At 43.8% G+C, this 20000-nt stretch overlaps 2 protein-coding genes across 2 annotated transcripts in view; both read right to left on the bottom strand.

The window, feature by feature from the left end:
* cd79b (CD79b molecule, immunoglobulin-associated beta) overlaps window positions 1–2131 on the bottom strand; it is a 5528-nt gene extending 3397 nt beyond the window's left edge. Inside the window, exons 1-2 of the mRNA XM_031561100.1 lie at window positions 1884–2131; window positions 366–656 (exon numbers count right to left, since the gene is read on the bottom strand). Coding sequence (XP_031416960.1) covers window positions 366–656; window positions 1884–1935 — 343 coding nt within the window. The 5' untranslated portion in view covers window positions 1936–2131. The remainder of the gene's footprint in view (window positions 1–365; window positions 657–1883) is intronic.
* Window positions 2132–7341: 5210 nt separating this feature from the next.
* The window catches only part of LOC105894041 (sodium channel protein type 4 subunit alpha A-like), a 29088-nt gene continuing 16429 nt past the window's right edge, over window positions 7342–20000 (bottom strand). The window contains 12 exon segments of the mRNA XM_031560772.2: window positions 7342–7821; window positions 7823–8847; window positions 9441–9711; window positions 10128–10229; window positions 10592–10729; window positions 11512–11565; window positions 11916–12194; window positions 14244–14366; window positions 14555–14728; window positions 15467–15621; window positions 16051–16171; window positions 16403–16792. Of these exon segments, the coding sequence (XP_031416632.2) occupies window positions 7447–7821; window positions 7823–8847; window positions 9441–9711; window positions 10128–10229; window positions 10592–10729; window positions 11512–11565; window positions 11916–12194; window positions 14244–14366; window positions 14555–14728; window positions 15467–15621; window positions 16051–16171; window positions 16403–16792 (3207 nt within the window). The 3' untranslated portion in view covers window positions 7342–7446.

The raw sequence follows: 20000 nt of genomic DNA, 5'->3' as shown, positions 1-20000 counted from the left end.
GTGGACCTGCACACTCTACAGTCAGTCTCGTTGGGACCCTCACTGTGGACCTGCACACTCTACACAGTCAGTCTCGTTGGGACCCTCACTGTGGACCTGCACACTCTACACAGTCAGTCTCGTTGGGACCCTCACTGTGGACCTGCACACTCTACACAGTCAGTCTCTTTGGGACCCTCACTGTGGACCTGCACACTCTACACAGTCAGTCTCGTTGGGACCCTCACTGTGGACCTGCACACTCCACACAGTCAGTCTCTTTGGGACACTCACTGTGGACCTGCACACTCTACACAGTCAGTCTCGTTGGGACCCTCACTGTGGACCTGCACACTCTACACAGTCAGTCTGGTTGGGACACTCACTGTGGACCTGCACCTCGCTGCCCGGGCCCTTGGTGCCGTTGATGTAGCAGAAGTAGATGCCGCTGTGCTCTGTCTGCATCCTGCTGAGGGTCATCCGCCCGGTCCGCTGGCCGAAGTTCACGTCCTTGCTCTGCTCCAGCGGATGGTCCGGGTTGCCGGGGGACAAGGCCTTCCGCCAGGACACCTCCTGCATCTTGTCCCCTTTTCCGCTGGCCTTGTCCACGCAGCTCAGGGTCACGCGGCTGCCCGTTTTAACGCCCACGAAGCGTGGCCACTGGAACAACTCGTTTGCTGGTAGCAGATATAATAATATAACATAATAATAGTATAACATACATATAATAAATACCATATAACATAATAATTCAATCTTTTGAATATCTTTATAAAACAAATATGTACAAGTGCTTATGGTTTGGTTAAGGTGTAGGTTGCCCCGCATTATAATATGTTATTATTTGAGAAGTACTAGTATTAGTATTATATAAATGGTATAAAGGGAATGGACCCTTGTATGAAGCAGGATATAAAGCTGCAGAAATGGATGTGTCTGAGATATCAGAGGTTACTTTGTTTTTATAATGAAAGAGCATGATTACTACTGTTGCAAGCTGTCAGGAGTTTAGTTGTCATATACTACTCTGTACAGTCCTTCTCTCACAGTCACAACAGTTTTCTTCTCATCTGCATAAAAGTAGAATCAATTCCTGTCATTACAATCAATCAATTTTGTATCTGTGTGTGTGTGTATGTCTGTGTGTGTGTGTGTGTGTGGTATGTGTTTGTGTGTGTATGTGTTTGTGTGAGTGTGTGTGTGTGTGTGTGTGTGTGTGTGTGTGTGTGTGTGTGCGTCCGTGTGTGTGTGTGTGTGTGTCCGTGCGTGCGTGCGTGCATGAGTGCGTGCATGCGTGCGTGCGTGTGTGTCTATATGTCCCAAAGAACAACCATCAGCAAGCATCTACAACTTGTTACACTTGACCGGCACTTTAAACGTCTTTAGCGTAACTGAGGGTTGCTGCCTGTAAAAATAGCTACACACACACACACACACACACACACATTTCTTCCGTGAGTGACTTCCTCTTACCAGCCCAGATGGAGAGGAAGAGTGGCATTAAAAAACAACCCAAAGGACAGAAGCACACAGCAATATGCAAAACACAGCGAAACACCAGAGTAAAGTCTGTGAAATAATCATTACTAAATTCTCGGCACTTTCAGACTATGCAAATATAACACTTCAGCTGACAAACACTGTGCTAAACGATGGTAAAAACATGAACTGACCATAAATGTTTGTGTAAACAAATAACAAGCAACTTATGAAATGCCACAGTTCATGTCTTTCTTATTCATAGTTCATCCTTGTTAATAATTACTACATTACATAAATAATCCCTAAAAGCATCCTTAATATGAAGTGTTGAATGCTGAATCCTTAACCCTTAATCTGTGTTATGCCAGCAGAACTGGATACAAATGTTTAAAGCAGATGTAAAATATTGTAAAAGTACGTACCGGATGTTCCCACCAGAATGATGAATAGAAATAATATCATCTGTCTGCACATTGTGTCTGAGAGATGTGTTCCAGTGTGTGTCTGTGTGTGCTGGTGTGTTTTCAGTATGTTGTAAACTCACAGAGATATTAAGAGAATGGAGCATAAAACCTACTGTGCAATCTATTTTCAAATGTGCTTGAGAGAGAGATTGTGTGTGTGTGTGTGCATTTGTGTGTGCCGAGATAAGAGAGAGAGTGTGTGTGTGTGAGAGAGAGAGAGAGAGAGAGAGAGAGAGAGAGAGAGCGAGAACAATGGAGAGAGTTCCTTATTTGCCATGCCAGTGAGCGGTGAACACAAGCTTATGACAGCGCCGATGTGTTTCAGTGCCTTATGCAAATGAGATCAATTGAGCATCAGAATTCTCAGAATAAGACATGGAGGCCTGGCAAGGCAAGCCAGCTGCAGACAGAACTGTTCTCTGAATTTTTTTTCAGAAAAGCAAGCCAGACACGCTTCCGCACACGGAAATATAAATGGTTACACGGTGTATATCATGAATTCTAATAAAATGGTCAAATGCGAAGGTGCTTGGTAGATGGCCCCCCTTGTTTTTCCTTGACAAATCTACAAATCATAAATCTACCTTTAAGAAGCTCTTGAAGACCCAACTGTTCAGAGAGGCACCTCCTTTCCTAACTGCAGTTTCCTGCTCCCTTCCTCTACCTCTCCTTTATTTTTTGCCGGGTCTGACATGCCTATCTCGGTCTTCAATCTAGTACTTAACTCGCACTTACAGTAGTTACATTCCTGCACTTTTTTTATTTCTTATGTAAAGAAGAATTTATATAGGTTTCTCTATTGCTCGTAGCTTGATTGTTCTCTCCTTTGTACGTCGCTTTGGATAAAAGCGTCTGCTAAATGACTAAATGTAATGTAATGTAATATTGGGACTCAATATATTGGGATCACATTGAAGACGAAGAGCTTATTTGTTAGCACAGATTGCTTCTACGGGAAGTCTGCAAAACATCTTGACACTGTTCTGTGTCAGTCTCTGGTTGGTGAAATATGTCATGGATCTTAGGGTCTGTTGGTAACAGTAACAGGATTTTAAGTTTGTACACTGTCTATTTCTATTTCTGTCTGTTCGGCAAAAAAAAGTAACAAATCAAGCACTGTTTACACAAGGCCAGCTAGGATCCTGCACAAGACATTAGCAGACACTGGCATGTGGGGTGCTGGTCATTCCTCAGAATTCTCCCTGACCTTTGAACTTTGACCTGAACGGTATGTAAGTAACTCAGAGGGTAATAAGGAAGACATCTCCATGCTGTAGCACCCACACACTCTCCACCAAGAACTATGTAACGATGAGCAGGTCCTCGACTTCAGTCCACTCGGTTAAGCTAGCACAGGAGAATTTATATTTGTTGTTTAAACTATCCAAAGGGAGGCTTATAAAGTTTACTAATTAATATATTTCCTACTTTTTAACACAAATACTTGGACTAGTGATGGTGATGCTAGTAATTTTTCAGTACAACCCATTACTTGGTAGTGTTCATTACTTACTAATATATATATATATTTGATGTATGGTGCGACACAGAGATGTTTATTTCTACATAACGATTTTCAGATGGCTCTGCCTCAGTATAGTGGTTGGTTAACTGCACAGCAGGGGATTTATAAACCCTCCCTTAACCCAGCTGTGTGAGGGGCCCCTGGATGCCGCGGCTATTAACACACCTTACCTGAAGCGCAGCGGCTGTTTAGCCCAGGCTATAAATAGCAGGCGTGAAACAGCCAAGAGGCCTTGGAACATTCAGGAGATGATGTAGTTTCATTGCACACCCACTAGAGGGCAGACGTCTTAAAGAGGAACAGAGGCTGGGGAAACATGTGTCTATGCCAGCAAAGGGCATGGTTGGATAACGCAATGCACTTAACACAACCCAAAAGCAGCTTGACTAAACTCAACACTCACACTAGACAGCAAGCAAACCCAAAACAGCTCCATCGGTGTATGTGTAAGTGTACGTGTAAGGAACACACACAATCCATACATTTCAAAGAAGTCACACACATTTACTTTTTTTTTTTTTTAGAATAGTTTATTCTAATAGTTTAGTTAATTTACACAAATATAATTGTCTTCTTTGATAATACAAAGGTAACATCTAGAAAAAAAGAGAGAAAAATGCTTCCAACACCGTAAAATAAACATTATATACAGGCAACAGGGCTGGTAGTTTGACAAGCGAACAGCCCGGAGTACTGAACATGGTTCTCCTTTCATCACGCATGTAAACAATGGCAACGAGAATTTATACAATTTACATCACACTAATTTACACAAAAAGTGCATTCACCATTGATAATTACTGCACATTGATGGTGAGGTGTTTCGCATAGTAAGTTTGAGGGGAGAAATCACATTTCTTTTCTTTTTAAAGCGCTTTGTTGTTGTCAAGCACTTCATAGCTAAGACAAGGAGAACAATGAGTTGGCTGAACTAATGCTGCGTTCAATGTAACTCTTGAAGAGTTAATGCTGCGTTCAATGTGAGTCAAAAACTTGAAGAGCTTGCATGGCATTTTAAAGTGAATGAGTTGGCTTAACTAATGCTGCGTTCAATGTGAGTCAAAAACGTGGAGAGCTTGCATGGCATTTTAAAGTGAATGGGTTTTCTTTGAAAATGCCGAATGATGACATGAGGATGTCTTTCAAAGTTTTCTCCTCAAACGCACTTCTGAATTTCTGAGTTACTTTGAATGCAGCATGAATTTGAAAGAAGTGCTCAAGTGATGAAAGAATCTACTCACATCATGAAGGTTAAGGAAGCTTTTACCTAGTTTAGAAAAGAGAAGCTGCAGACCTTAAAATAACTAAAAACCACTGAGAAAAACAAAACGCATGAAAGTGCTTATAAATTCAGTTAAATGTACATTAATCATTTTTCTTTATTTGCTTGCAAAAGTAAAGCATTTGTTTATACATTAAGACTTATGACCATTTAAAAAAAAAATCTCTCTCAAGCCAGTAAAGCTAAAGCAGTTTTTACAAAGTAGCTGACCTTTTAAATGCGCCCAAACAGCCAATGATTTCAAAGTGTCTGACTCTGAAAGGGCACATCAAGGTCGGATCAAGGGCACATCAAGGTCACACCCGTGCCAGAGACAGAACGTCCATGAGGGTTTTTTGTTGATCAACAATGACAGGTATGAGTTTTTCCTCCACTAACAGTCAAAAGAAGGGTGGGATCCAAAACCCCTTATGGTTCTATGTCTCATCTCTATAAATGCCTTAAAGATCAGCCCAGAAACCTCTGATAACCAGGTTTTTGAGAGTCCTTCCAGACATCTTTTGCTATGGGCTTTAGAGTGAGAGAGACCTTCCTCGGCACATGTATTGTTCTCTGACTGGTTAGAGTCTAAGTAGATGCTTAAAGGGGCAATAAGTACTTTTTCATTCCTTAGAGGTGCAATCAGTAGTTTTTCTTTCCAAAGACAAAACACTTTTAAGACCTACCATGATAATGCCACTCTGAGGGGAGATGTTTTTCCTATGCATCTTTCCTTCAGGGTTTTTAATAGGTTTGTCTTAAGTTTCACTGCCACAAAACTGTAACAGTTGTGATAAAAAATGTTCGACATTCCGCATTTTTTATCATGTCTTTAGAATGGCATCATTGGTGTACGTTTCTATGCATTTATGCAACAGAAATTGCGTACTGCACCTGTTTTTATTAAGGAAGCTGTGGGAACTCGATTTCCCATGAGTAAATAGCAGATAGACAAGACACCCCTGCCTCTCCAGGTGTATGCTATATCAATATTAAGCTCTTGTGCTGACAAAAATGTACTATTGTACCGGTGAGACCAACAACATCTGTTGCAAACGTATACATCAGCAACAACCATACCTCTGAAAACACCGTAGACAATAAGAAACTGTCCTTTTTTTAAACACGTTCATATTCGGACGTATGGGAAATTTACAGGGGCATATAAGCAAGGAGTGAAAGTTTTAGATGAACTGAATTACCTGTGGAAGATTTGGAAGAGCCAACAGAAAAGTGAAAAGAGGTTTGAAAAGCAAGTGTGCTACTGAGTCATTGCTCGCTGAGAACATCATTTTAAAATAGGTTCGACAGTGAATATGCCAACATAACATTCCTGGCGGAGGTCTTGTTTGCCTCGTATGCTTGGGTTCTGTGAACGTGGGGCAGGGGGGTTATAAATAGTGCAAACCAAAGGGTGATACGCAGAAAGGCCTAGAAGACTTGTTACCGTAACAGTCAGCTACAAGCAGGGGAAGGGGGGGGAGGAGACTAACATACTCTTTGAGTTATGAAACTAGCAGTTCGAGCCAAGAAATCATAAATTCCTTTACAAAAACATAACAACAGTACAAAACCAAACTTTCGGCTCTAAAACGAATACATTAATTAATGAATAAATAAGGGTCACAACGTAAGTGATATAAATACTACGACCTACATTGATCAGGGTTTGCTGGACATAATCTCTGAAAAGATTTGTATCAACATAAAGTAAAAAAAGTTATATTTTTTGGCTCTCATTAAAGTTTTTTTTTTTCAGATTAACTCACAGGCCTCGACAAGAGGTTGAACAAAACGACAGTAAAATTTCTTCCAATTTCTAAAATGTATTCTCATGTTTATATAACATGTTGAAGCTATTGATATTTCAAGGGGAGATTTAAAAAAAAAAAATCTTATATCTCGTTTTCCTGTTCTGACAAAAACTGCTGTTCTGTTCACATTTAGGTCACCGTTTCAGAAACTGTCTGATTTCAGCTGGTGTAACACTGATTTGTAAACATCTGACCAACAGACACTCACGTCCATACTGTTACCAAGGACAACAGCCCAACAGTTTTACACAGCGTTGTATTTACTTTGCACTGAAAGCTATGACAAATTCCACCAAATGATCTGCTGTTGTCTGGTTTTTGTGCTGCTTCATAGGATAGTATGTGAGTAACTGTGTGAAATATGATCAATATATATTTAATTAAATATAATGAATCGAATATATAAACAAACAAATAAATAAACAAATGGAATGTTCACAAATCAGTGTTTTACTTGCGCTGAGAGCAGAAAGTTTGTGGCGGCCATTTTGAGGAAGTGTGTTATTCCCATCTGGGAAAACGTGTTTAGATATTCACATTAGTGTGAGCACATTTAGGATGGGAAGACAAAGACAAATAAAGACTTATTCAAACCTCATGAGTAAAAAAGAAAGCAAGCAAACCTTCCTTACTCCCACAACTTTAGTCCACCTCTACCGGATTTTGTGCGATCCCATCTGGTTAAGTGCTGGTAGAGTACATATGTGTGTTTTTTGTGTGTGTGTGAGTTTGTGTGTGTGTGGGTGTGCATGTGTATGTGTGTTTGTGTTTGTGTTTGAGTTTGTGTGTGTGTGTGTGTGTGTGTGTATATGTATGTGTGTGTGTGTGTGTGTGTGTGTGTATGTGAGAGCGAACACTCCCTCGCTTATTTCCACGACGAGGGTTGCCATCCCAGAATCCTTACCCTCAACCCACCAGTGGTTATACCACCGACTCCCGTAGCGCTGCCAGCTCCTCGCTGGAGAGGGGAGACCGGGCCGAGCGCAGCACCACCTCACTGGTCACCTCCACTGGCGCCGAGTGCAGAACCACCTCATTGGTCACCTCCACGGGCACCACCATGTGGTGGCCCACAGGTGGCCGGGGGTAGGTGGCGTGGACCTGGGGATGGGGGTGCAGCCGCGCGGAGGTGGGGGGTTGCAGCTCTGCCTGCTGCAGCGTCGGGGGAACCGGCTCGGCGGCGGCGACGACGACGGCATTGGCTGGCTGGGGTCTGGATTTCACCTCCAAGGCCATGGCCAGTTCGGGGTTGCTGCCGTAAAAGGCGTTCATCTTGCGGGCGATGAGGCCCTCCAGTCTCGGGCGGCTGGTTGTCATCCTGGGCGGGCCGCACCTGTCCGCGGTGCCGGTGCAGGTGGGCGGCGTGCCGGGCGCCGCGGCGGAACAGGTACGCCCGGTATGCCCGCTGCAGCACCACGACGGCCTCCTCCTCCTGCTTGCGCCGCACCGTGGTGGTGATGGGCTCGAAGGAGGCCGAGGTGGGGTTGTTCATGACGAACTTAAGCTGGATGCTCTCTCGCATGGCCGCCATCTCGATGGTGTCGCCCAGCACCTCCTGGGTCACCGCCAGCAGGATGTCCAGGCAGTGGATCTTGTCGCCGGTGCAGATGGGCAGGTCCATGGCGATGAGGCGCAGCCGGTTGGGCTTGGCGATGCGGAAGGGAGGAAGCAGCATGTGGCAGAACTCGGAGAGGCGCTCGTAAGGCAGGAACTGCGTGGCCTCGGGGTCGAACTTCTCCCACGTCTCGTAGAACATCTCGAAGTCGTCCTCACAGAGCGCGTCTCCGCTCTCCTCCTGCGCCGTGTTGAAGTTCTCCAGGATGATGGCGATGTACATGTTGACCACCACCAGGAAGGACATGATGATGTAGCTGCAGAAGAACATAATGCCCATGCCGGGGTTGCCGCAGTTGCCCCGCACGTCCGACCCGGGGTTCTCCACGTCCGGGTCGCAGTCTGGCGGGCCGCTGTTCAGGATCGGGAGCAAGAGACCGTCCCAGCCAGCCGAGGTGGTGATCTCGAAGAGGCAGACGATGCTGCTGCCGAACGTCTCAAAGCTGAACATGTCGTCGATGCCGGCCTGCTTCTTAATGTAGGCGAAGTTGGACATGCCGAAGATGGAAAAGATGAACATGATGAGGAAGAGCAGCAAGCCGATGTTGAAGAGCGCAGGAAGTGACATCATCAGAGCAAACAACAGCGTCCTGATGCCTTTGGCACCTCTGATCAGACGTAACACTCGCCCGATTCTGGCCAATCGGATGACACGGAACAGGGTGGGCGACACAAAGTACTTCTCAATGATGTCCGACAACGCGAGGCCTAAACAGACAGAACATATGAGTGATGGCATGGCAACATGAGGCCTAAACAGACAGAACACATGATGGTTGGCATGGCAACATGAGGCCTAAACAGACAGAACACATGAGTGTTGGCATGGCAACATGAGGCCTAAACAGACAGAACACATGAGGGTTGGCATGGCAACATGAGGCCTAAACAGAGAACACATGAGTGATGGCATGGCAACATGAGGCCTAAACAGACAGAACACATCAGTGTTGGCGAAAAGATGGCATGGCAAAAGCTTGGAAAGAGTATAATGGGCCCTTTTTGATAATGTACATTTCGCACACATACTTTTATCCAAAACAATTTATAGTTGAAGTAGACTTTTTTTAACTGGTTATGAACGCAAGCATAGTTATTATAAGCTCAGGGTGTGAACGTAACCTTTGTTTCATAGTTTTTAAATGCCAAACGACTTCGGTCTAAAAAAAAATAAACCTGACAGTGTGTTCCTTGGAACCTGAACAAATCACCTTGTAGTCTTGCTGCTTCAGACATATTACTGGAATGCAGTAATAGTGATTGAAGTATTCAGTATGCTCAAAATAGCATAGAAAACATACCAGCGACTGAGAGAATGACGACGACGAAGTCAAACACGTTCCAGCCGATGGTGAAGAAGTAGTGTCTGAGGGCGAACAGCTTGAGCGTGGTCTCTCCAGTGAAGACCACGATGAAGGCCAGGTTGATCTGGTAGAGCACCTCCTCCTTCTCCGGGCTCTGGTCGTCAGTCTCCACCATCATGGTCACCATGTTGAGGCAGATGAGGATCATGATGAAGATGTCGAAGAACTGCTTGGTGATGAGGTCATAGACCACGCCCTGGATCTCGTTCTGGAGGACAGGAAGTGACACGGAGACCGTCAGAGGTGGAGCTGTTCAGGTCATAAATTCTTTCTTATGTGCTTACAATTCAACTCAACTCAACTCAACTCAACTCAACTCAAGTTCAGTTCAGTTCAGTTCAATTAAATTAAATTCAATTCAATTCAATTCAAATCAATTCAATTCAATTCAATTCAATTCAATTCAATTCAATTCAATTCAATTCAAGTTTGTTGTCACATCACTAACACAGATGTGGCTGTGAGTGAAAATGTGGGGTTCTGAACACTAGAACACTACAACACTATCAGCAGTGCAGTATCAACATCAACATCAACATCAACATCAACATCAACACATCAACAGACAATAAACAAATAAGACAAAGAAGACGGGAACGTGACGGAGATGAGCGCGTCACTCACAGACGGTCTAGGGATGGGTTTGACAGGCTTCTTGGAGCCCAGTTTCTTCATGGCCTCGTGGTACTTCTTCTGTTCCTCTGTCATGAAGACGTCACCTCCAAAGTACAGTGGAAGAAACAAGACAAATTATTCTTTTCCTTCGCTAATGTGACACATTATGTGGCGTTATCAGTGTGACAGTGACACAGGTGAAAAATCTCATTGAAATCCGCTACTGCATCAACAGTCAAATATTCCTGTGTGTTCATTGCATGTTTTTTTTGGTTTTAGTTTTTTGTTACTGCATCTGCAAACATCTTACAGACAAAAAGACAAAAATGACAAAAAAAAGATGCGCTAAATGTACATAGTAATAGAGGTCATCTTAATCATGCCTTCAGAAGCACATCATCATTACAGCTTTGTTCGTCTAAATGATGATGTCCATGTGTTCACATGATGGCATGTAGTGATTTGGTGCTTATCTTTTGCTTCTGCTGGTTGAAGTTGTCGATGATGACACCGATGAAGAGGTTGAGGGTGAAGAAGGAGCCGAAGATGATGAAGATGACGAAGTACAGATACATGTACATGTTGATCTCGTATGAGGGCTGGTCCTCCACCTGAGGGAGAAGAACAGAAGAAAGCCAGTCAGGTATAACTACCAACATGACCTGATATCACCATGACTACCAACATGACCTGATATCACCATGACTACCAACATGACCTGATTTAACCTGTCAGACCTTCTGTATGAGAGTTGGTGCATCTCTCCCTCTGTCTGTCTATGTGTGTATGTGTGCGCGGGCGTGTATGTGTGTGTGTGTGTGTGTGTGTCTGTGTGTGTGTGTGTGTGTGTGTGTGTGTGTGTGTGTGTGTGTGTGTGTGTGTGTGTGTGTGTGTGTGTGTGTGTGTGTGTGTGTGTGTGTGTATATGTAAGGTGTGGAGCTGTTTAGTAGGTCAGTACCTCTCGAGAATCCCCACAATGAGTTGGTGCGTATTTCCCTGTCTGTCTGTCTGCATGTGTGTGTGGGCGTGTGTGTGTGTGTGTGTGTGTGAGTGTGTGTGTGCATCGGCGTGTATGTGTGTGTGTGTGTGTGTGTGTGTATGTGTGTGTGTGTGTGTGTGTGTGGGTGTGTGTGTGTGTGTGTGTGTCTGTGTGTGTGGCCGTGTATGTGTGTGTGTGTGTGTGTGTGTGTCTATATATGTAAGGTGTGGAGCTGTTTAGTAGGTCAGTACCTCACGAAGAATCCACACAATGAGTTTGTGCAAATTTCCCTGTCTGTCTGTCTGTCTATACGTGTGTGTGTGTGTGTGTGTGTGTGTGTGTGTGTGTGTGTGTGTGTGTGTGTGTGTGTGTGTGTGTATATGTAAAGTGTGGAGCTGTTTAGTAGGTCAGTACCTCTCGAGAATCCACTGCTGCGTACATAATTTCCATCCAGCCCTTGAAGGTGGCCTTAGAGAGGACAAAGACATATTTCATTTAGTGAAGTATTGAATACATATTTTACAAAATGATCTGTATTAGCCAGCATAGTATCCATGTCCATTTCTTACTGAATACAGTGTACATTATTTTTTTAATTAAAATACAAATTTAGTAGACTTCTAGCAGCCCAGACAACCACTTACCACTTTCAGACATAAATAAAATAGGATGCACAATAGATTCTTTATTATTTTATTATATGTTTACAAAAGCATTTGCGTGTGTCTCCAGCTTGTTCTGATTATATTGTATTGTACATGATTCCAAAAATGATCCTTTTCTAAGTTCAAGGACAGATTTAGTGAATAGCTGCTCACCACTTGCAGTAAGGAGAGGTACCCGAGGCCCACATTGTCGTAGTTGACCTTGACGTTGACCCAGCGCGCCTCGTTGGTGTACGCGAGAGCCAGGCAGTCGCTCTTGTTGTTGACAACGTCCATGGGGAAGAGCTCCTCGGTGGTGGTGTTTATGCAGCGGTAGAACTTTCCGGCAAAGAGGTTGACCCCCATGATGCTGAAGATCAGCCAGAAGATTAGACACACCAGGAGCACGTTGAAGATGGACGGGATGGCGCCCATTAGCGCGTTCACCACCACCTGTTGTCATAGAAACAAGAGGTTACACCCAGAGGTTGTCATAGAAACAAGAGGTTACACCCAGAGCACCTTACTGTAGTTCCTGATGGGCCTAATTAATGCTAAGGTAAAACTCCCTATTCTGTCTCTTAACACCACCCGCATGTATATGGGCCAGTCTACCGAATTGGTGCAAAGTCAGGTTGGAAACATTTTGAAAATTTGTATGTTTTATTCCCAAAACTTTGTCCGTATATATATTGTACCATATCTAAAGTACACATATCTAGTAAATGAAACATCAATTTTTATATAGTATTTTCAGAATGTGTTGGAATGTTTTTCCTCTCCCAAAAATTGTCACTACCGAAACATAGTAATAAACTATAGTAAAAACGTATTATTATTAACCTGTTCAGATTGTGTTTCCTTCCCTTCTCTGAAGAGTATTTTTACAAATATGTCTTGAAGGTTTTCACAATGAAATCAATAAAAATGAAATTTTTACCAAATTTCAAAGTTCAATTTATACAATTCATCAAAATCTAAGTGCAATATTTCTTTGTAAAATGCAAAATACTGATCATATTGATTCCAGAGTTGATGATTGATTAAATTGAACATACATTAAACCAACCAGTATCATAACATTTTAGTTGATAACTCAATATACTTTATTTTTTACAAAACATCCAGTGTTTCGGTAGTGACTGCACTGTTTCGATAGTGACAGCACTGTTTCGGGAGTGACCACAGTATTTTGTTTGCAAGGTTGTATCATATTTCCTCAACCTTATTGCTTAATCTTAACTCATACCATGCTTTAGGTTGGGAATATTAAAAACACAAATGTTTTGTGCTTTTGCTGTCTTTTCCTCCATGATTTTCTGACCTTCTTTTGCTCCCTGTTGGATAAATCACTGATACATTTCAACTTTCCTTCTTCCTTTCGTTTTTTATTTCTTTCTCTTTCCTTCCTTAAATATTCTTGGTGTTTCACTGGGTCATCCCTCACTCTTTGTCGGTATTCTCTCAGCCTCTCTGCTCCACTTTTTCCTTTTGGCATTTTGGTGTCTTATGATTATTTCTCTCCTGAACAATTTCAGATAGAAATCAGCATGATCTTTACCATTTAGTCCACATAACACATTTATTTCCAAATGATGGGATTGAACTACTTACTATTCCATTTTGTCACTACCGAAACAATCATGTCACTACCGAAACGATCATGTCACTACCGAAACTTTACCATATGTTTTGTTAGTGACTGTTTCGGTAGTGACTGTTTCGGTAGTGACAATTCTAGCTAAATTTGAGCATAAATAAATAATTCTAGCAATCACATGGCTAGCAAACAAATCTTTGAAGAGGTGTACACACAAACAAACATAATACTTTGCATAAAACCCCAAAAAGTTTACTTAATTGAAGAAAAAAAGGTGTTCGGTAGTGACAATTCTTAAGGTTACACACTGATTTTCAGACTTTGGAACACATTTATATCAAAAGTATGGGATCTAGCTACTTACCATTCAGCCATGAGGGACAGGGATGCAGTATCACTGCCTGGTTATAAATGCAGGGGAGTGGCTAAAAACCAGGCTCAGCCAACGGACTAAAATTCCTGTGTTTCGGTAGTGACATGAAAACTATAGACATGATTTTTTGAGTATAGTTTTTTTTTTTTTTTTAATTAAACCCACAATACATCTTAATCTTCCAAGTTCTGTTTAAACTTAATCATAAAGATCTTTGAAATTAGATAATTGAAAAAAAATCTAAAAAATGTAAAAAGTGTTATTTTTGATAACTGAAATTTAGATGTCAGGGTTGGGGACAGCTACTTCCCAATAGAAAGTACCCTATAAATGATGATTTTGTATATATTTAGCTGATCCCTATCTCATTTAATGTATTGGGTTTAAATAGACCATAACATGTTCTTAGTAAATATCTATGTCTGAATACTTAATTGTTTTGTAAATAGTTTTTCTTGTTGTGGGACCACACTTTGCACCAATTTGGTAGAATGGCCCATATAACATTTCATCCCAAACATGTCCTTACCCTCATGCCTTCAAAGCGGGAGAGTGCTCTTAGGGGCCTCAGGGCCCTGAGTGTACGGAGCGATTTGATTGGTCCCAGCTCAGCGTAGCCCATGAGGTTAGCTCCGAGACTGATGAGAGACACCTGGGAGGGGAAAAGATAAAAATGATCTCACTGCTTCACATCTGTGTTCATGTATGTGCTTTTACATTTATTTATATATTTTCTATATTTTTTTTAAATGTATTTATTTACATTTACATATCTAGCTAGGATTTCAAAGCATCTCCATGACAACAGCCTCTGGTTACACGACCCATGACGATACTCACATCCACGATGAGGAAGTCCAGCCAGCACCAGGCATTGGTGAAGTAGGTCTTGAAGCCGTACGCCACCCACTTCAGCAGCATCTCCACGATGAAGACGTAGGTGAAGGCTTTATCGGCGTACTCCAGAATGATTTTGATCGTTCGTCGCCGCTCAAGGTAAATGTCCTCAAATGCCTGGGAGAAAGACAGCAGGGGGGCCCCGTGAGAGGGTGGGGGGGGGGGGGGGGGGACGACGACACTGATTCTGGCTCACGCTTTTTGTTATTGGCTTCAGTGATTATTTGCTTGAGATTGTGAGATATTTATTTATATGTATTATATTATATTCATTTATATATATATATAATGTGTATTATATTATATTGTATTTATTTGTATTAAATATGTTTATTTACCTTTACTACATCTGGTTTGAGAGCTTAGGTGACAGTTAGAGTCCTGTGCTATAGTAAGGTTGGTGGAACGAGCTGCCTAGCACTACCAGAGCAGACATCTCTCTCTACCTTTAAGAAGCTCTTGAAGACCCAACTGTTCAGAGAGCACCTCCTTTCCTAACTTGCACTTCCTCTCCCTTCCTCTTCCTTCCTCTAATGCTATCACCTCTAACTAGTACTTAACTCTCACTTACAGTAGTTACATTCCTGTACTTTTTATTTCTTGTAAAATAGTATTTATTGTTACACTAGGTCTCTATTGCTCGTAGCTTGATTGTTCTCTCCTTTGTACGTCGCTTTGGATAAAAGCGTCTGCTAAATGACTAAATGTAAATATAAGTAATACATTGAAGGAACCTTATAATGTCTAATGTTTGTTTATGTTTCTTTTAATTGGTTACCAGGAAACTTAAAAAAAAATACGTTTTCCAGCAGGCTTCGCAGTAAGGCAGACATTTATTTTTTTTAGAGTACGCACCAGGGCACCGCTGCTGAGGAGGATCATGAAGACGATGAAGGTCTCAAAGTAGTCGTGCTCCACGACGGTGAAACAGGCCCTGCGGAGGTTCCACCATTTTTTCCCATTCCCCTTCGTGATGTCCACATCCAGAAATGGGAAGCGACGCACACAGTCTATAGAGAGGGCAGGGAGACAATCAATTAACACGAGGGCACACAGGCTATAGAGAGGGCAGGGAGACGATCAATTAACACGATCAATTAACACGATGGCACACAGTCTAGAGAGAGGCAGGGAGACGATCAATTAACACGGCCAATTAAAATGATCAATTAACACGATCAATTAACACAAGGGAGAAGATAAATTAACGATCAATTAACAGGAGGGCACACAGTGTAGAGAGAGGCAGGGAGACGATCAATTAACACGGCCAATTAAAATGATCAATTAACACGATCAATTAACACAAGGGCACACAGTCTAGAGAGAGTGTAGGGAGAGGAGAGGAGAGGAGAAGAGAGGAGAGTAGAAGAGAAGACAGTAGAAGAGAAGACAGGATAGGATAGGAGAAGAGAAGACAGGATAGTAGAGATACCCACCCTCAGTGAAGCAGGCCTCTGGTTCTTCCGGTTCCGCTTCTGATTCCTCTTCTGGCTCTGGCTCAGGTTCTGGCGGCCTGTAGTCCACAGTACTGCACACTGACGAGTCATCATCTGCCAACTGAGACGGGCATCACCCATTATCACCGTGGTAAATGCTATCCCATACTGCCATGCTAGGAAAGAACTGAACTGAACTACCCTAAACCTAACTGGAATAATGACTAAGGGAGGGACATGAGGGAGAAGAGGTTTTTATGAGGATTAACAGACAGAAAGAGAGTAGGGCCTGATTACGTCTGGATCAAATTCAGACACAACCTTATGAAATCCAGGAAACAGACTGCAGTACCTTCTTCCCTTTCTTCTTCCCATCATCATCATCATCATCCTCCTCGTCGTCGTCGGACTCCTCGTCGCTCTCCTCGTCCTCTATATCCGACTCACCCTTAGCGATGGGCACTTTCAGTATGTCACTGTCGGGCATCCCGTCCGCCATCTTTTCCAGGTGCTTCAGGGGCAGGCCGTCCTCCCCTACGCCCTCGTCCTCCTCCTCCCCGGGCAGCTTCTTCTTCGTCAGGTAGCGCCTCACCAGGCCGGCCAGGAAGGCCTTCAGCCAATCCACGCCGCGGGTGATGCGGCCGATGGCGATCTGGAGGTTGTTCTCTCCGTCGTCGTCACCTGCCGACAGGTTGTCCCCGCTGAAGGAGCTCAGCAGCAAGGCAAGGAACAGATTCAACACCTGAGAGAGAGGGAGAGAGAGAGGGGGAGAGGGAGGTAGGGAGAGAGAGAGAGGGAGAGAGAGATGGAGGTAGTGAGAGAGAGGGAGAGAGAGAGGGAGGTAGGGAGACAGAGGGAGAGAGAGAGGGAGAGAGAGAGGGAGAGGGAGGTAGGGAGAGAGAGAGAGGGAGAGAGAGATGGAGGTAGTGAGAGAGAGGGAGAGAGAGAGGGAGGTAGGGAGACAGAGGGAGAGAGAGAGGGAGAGAGAGAGGGAGAGGGAGGTAGGGAGAGAGAGAGAGGGAGAGAGAGATGGAGGTAGTGAGAGAGAGGGAGAGAGAGAGGGAGGTAGGGAGACAGAGGGAGAGAGAGAGGGAGAGAGAGAGGGAGAGGGAGGTAGGGAGAGAGAGAGAGAGAGAGAGAGAGAGAGGGAGAGAGAGATGGAGGTAGTGAGAGAGAGAGGGAGAGAGAGATTGAGGTAGTGAGACAGAGGGAGAGAGAGAGAGACAGGGAGGTAGGGAGAGAGAGAGAGAGAGAGAGAGAGAGAGGGAGGTAGGGACACAGAGGGAGAGAGAGAGAGACAAGGAGGTACGGAGAGAGAGAGGGAGAGAGAGAGAGACAAGGAGATAGGGGAGAGAGGGAGAGAGAGGGAGAGAGAGAGAGATGGGTAGAAGAATTAATGGTTGAGGAAAGGAAAGTGTACAAGTTTTATATTTACTTTTTGCACGTAAACAAAGGCAAGGAAGCGGTTAAACTCCTGAGGGAGAAAAACTCTCCTAGTTGAATCAAATTAAAGATGAAACAACAGGCAGGAGACAGACAGGTGGCAGAGCCATATCTAACGGAGGAGTTGGTTTAGCAACATTTGAAGACTCCTGAAAAATAACATATTCATATTCATATTTAATAACACAATGCTTGTCTAATACTGTACACTTAAAAGCCTGATAATGAGACAAAAACAAAAATGGAGTCGTATCCTGTGTGGCCCACGATGCCTTTCTTTCAAGTCACCCATGTCTGCAGCCTCAGAGTGCAGTGTCACAGTCGGACTTCCCCTGAAAAGAAAACGTTTAATAAGCGCTCCGATGTCACTGAGCCCGCAGCTATAAAAGCAAATCTTTTTCACTCGTAAAGCGATACATATCGGGTGTGTTTGAGTGGCGTGGTGACGAGGCATTAATAAATATTGTGTTGACTGTCTGTGGCGCGGGGCGGTGGGGGGGGAGGCTATATTTAGGGCCTAAACCCTGCGGGTCCCGCTCGCGGTTCCTATTTCCACCCTTCAGAGCTGGATCATGGTTACAGGGGACCCGCCGAGACCGGACCGGATCATTCCGCCGGTCGAGCTGTGAATCAGTGAGAGGCTCACCAAAAGGGCTGAGAGAGAGATAGGGAGAGAGAGGGAGAGAGAGAAAGAGAGAGAGAGAGAGAGAGGGGAGAGAGAGGGAAGAGAGAGAGAGAGAGAGAGGTGGGGGGAGAGAGAGAGAGAGAGGGGAGAGAGACAGAGAGAGAGAGGGGGAGAGTTAGAGAGAGAGGGGGGAGAGAGAGAGAGAGAGAGAGAGAGGGGAGAGAGAGAGATAGAGAGAGGGGAGAGAGAGAGAGAGAGGTGGGGGGAGAGTTAGAGCGAAAGAGAGATACCCACCTAGAGATACAGAGAGAAGAGTTGGAGACAGCGAGAGAGAGACAGAGATGGAGGGAGGCATAGAGACAGCAAGAAAGAGAGGTTGGGCAGCCATAGATGAAGTCATACCCAGAGAGACAAGCCAATCGAGAGACAAAGAGAGGTACAAAAAGACAGAGAGACTAGAGAGGGGTATTCACACCACATACACACATACAGTACAAGCACAAGCGCACAATACACACACTTGCACACTGCGGTAGAGTATATGCAGCATATATGGTATATGTCTTTAAGTCTGTCTTGATGCGGAGATACAGCAGGGAACAGACTTACAGTGCTACAGCACCCTAATCAGCCTAACCCTAACCCTAATCACCCTGACCCTAACCCTAATCAGCCTGACCCTAACCCTAATCACCCTGACCCTAATCAGCCTAACCCTAACCCTAACCAGCCTAACCCTGACCCTAACCCTGATCAGCCTGACACCTTCTCACCTGAACTCATCTCACTGGGAGGGGCTGAACTAATTGGACAGTGAGGTGAGGAATCAAGGAGGTAGGAAATGGACACATAACACTAATCGAGGGGGCATGACACACCCCACACCATAAAAGAGTCAAGGATGTTACATCCACACTAACTCATTAAGATCTTTTATTTATTTATGTAACATCCACACTAACTCATTAAGATCTTTTATTTATTTATGTAACATCCACACTAACTCATTAAGATCTTTTATTTATTTATGTAGCTGTGTTGATGGATTACTGAAGAACTCCTGAAATGAAAGAGAAGGTACAGACTATAGTGAAAGCTGCCAAACAAATAATCAAAATGTCACGTGTTCATTAGAGCTTTCACACAGACCCATAACAAATCCATACTAATAATTAAAACAACAATAATGTTGATTAGAGCTTTGGCACAGACGCAATAATAATAACAATAACAACAATATAATAATAATAATAATAATGACAATAATAATGTAATAATACTAGAAGGAATAAAGCTTCATCACTTCTCTATGGCCTCTCAGTCTGTAAGATGATACTTAATACCCTGAGAAGAATCATAAGAATCGTCTGCCGTCGACGCATAGCGACAGTCCAGTCAAACACATCAACAGCATCTGCCCATCAGTTACATGAGACGCCTGTCCAAGACCCGCAGGGCGTGAAGAACCACCATACGAGTCGTGGGATTACTGCGCTCACGATCAATTAGAGACAGAGCGTCTCAATCCTGCTGCTGGAGTCCCCTACCATCACCAGCACCACCACCACCGCCACCACCACCCCCGCCCGCATTTTTCCATAAGGCCTCAGGGGGTAGGAATGAACACTTAAAGGGGCTGTATATCGATATCGTTGTTCAATGACCCTGGTATGGACCAATTACAACATTGGACGTAATAGAACCCCCCCCCCCCCCCCCCCCCCCCCCCCCCACTCTACATCTTTTTTTCCCTTCTCGACCACCATCCCCACCACCATGAACCCCATTAGGCCTGGGGGGGTAGGAATGAACACTTAAAGGGGGAAGGAAAGCACAGATTCTGCTAAACATATTGGAGTTTTTGTCTTTCAGACATATGACT

The sequence above is a fragment of the Clupea harengus genome, chromosome 23 (assembly GCF_900700415.2).
Source record: "Clupea harengus chromosome 23, Ch_v2.0.2, whole genome shotgun sequence".
In the NCBI taxonomy this organism is placed as follows: Eukaryota; Metazoa; Chordata; class Actinopteri; order Clupeiformes; family Clupeidae; genus Clupea; species Clupea harengus.
The sequence above is the reverse complement of the archived record's forward strand: the minus strand, read 5'-3'. Positions and strand labels throughout refer to the sequence as shown.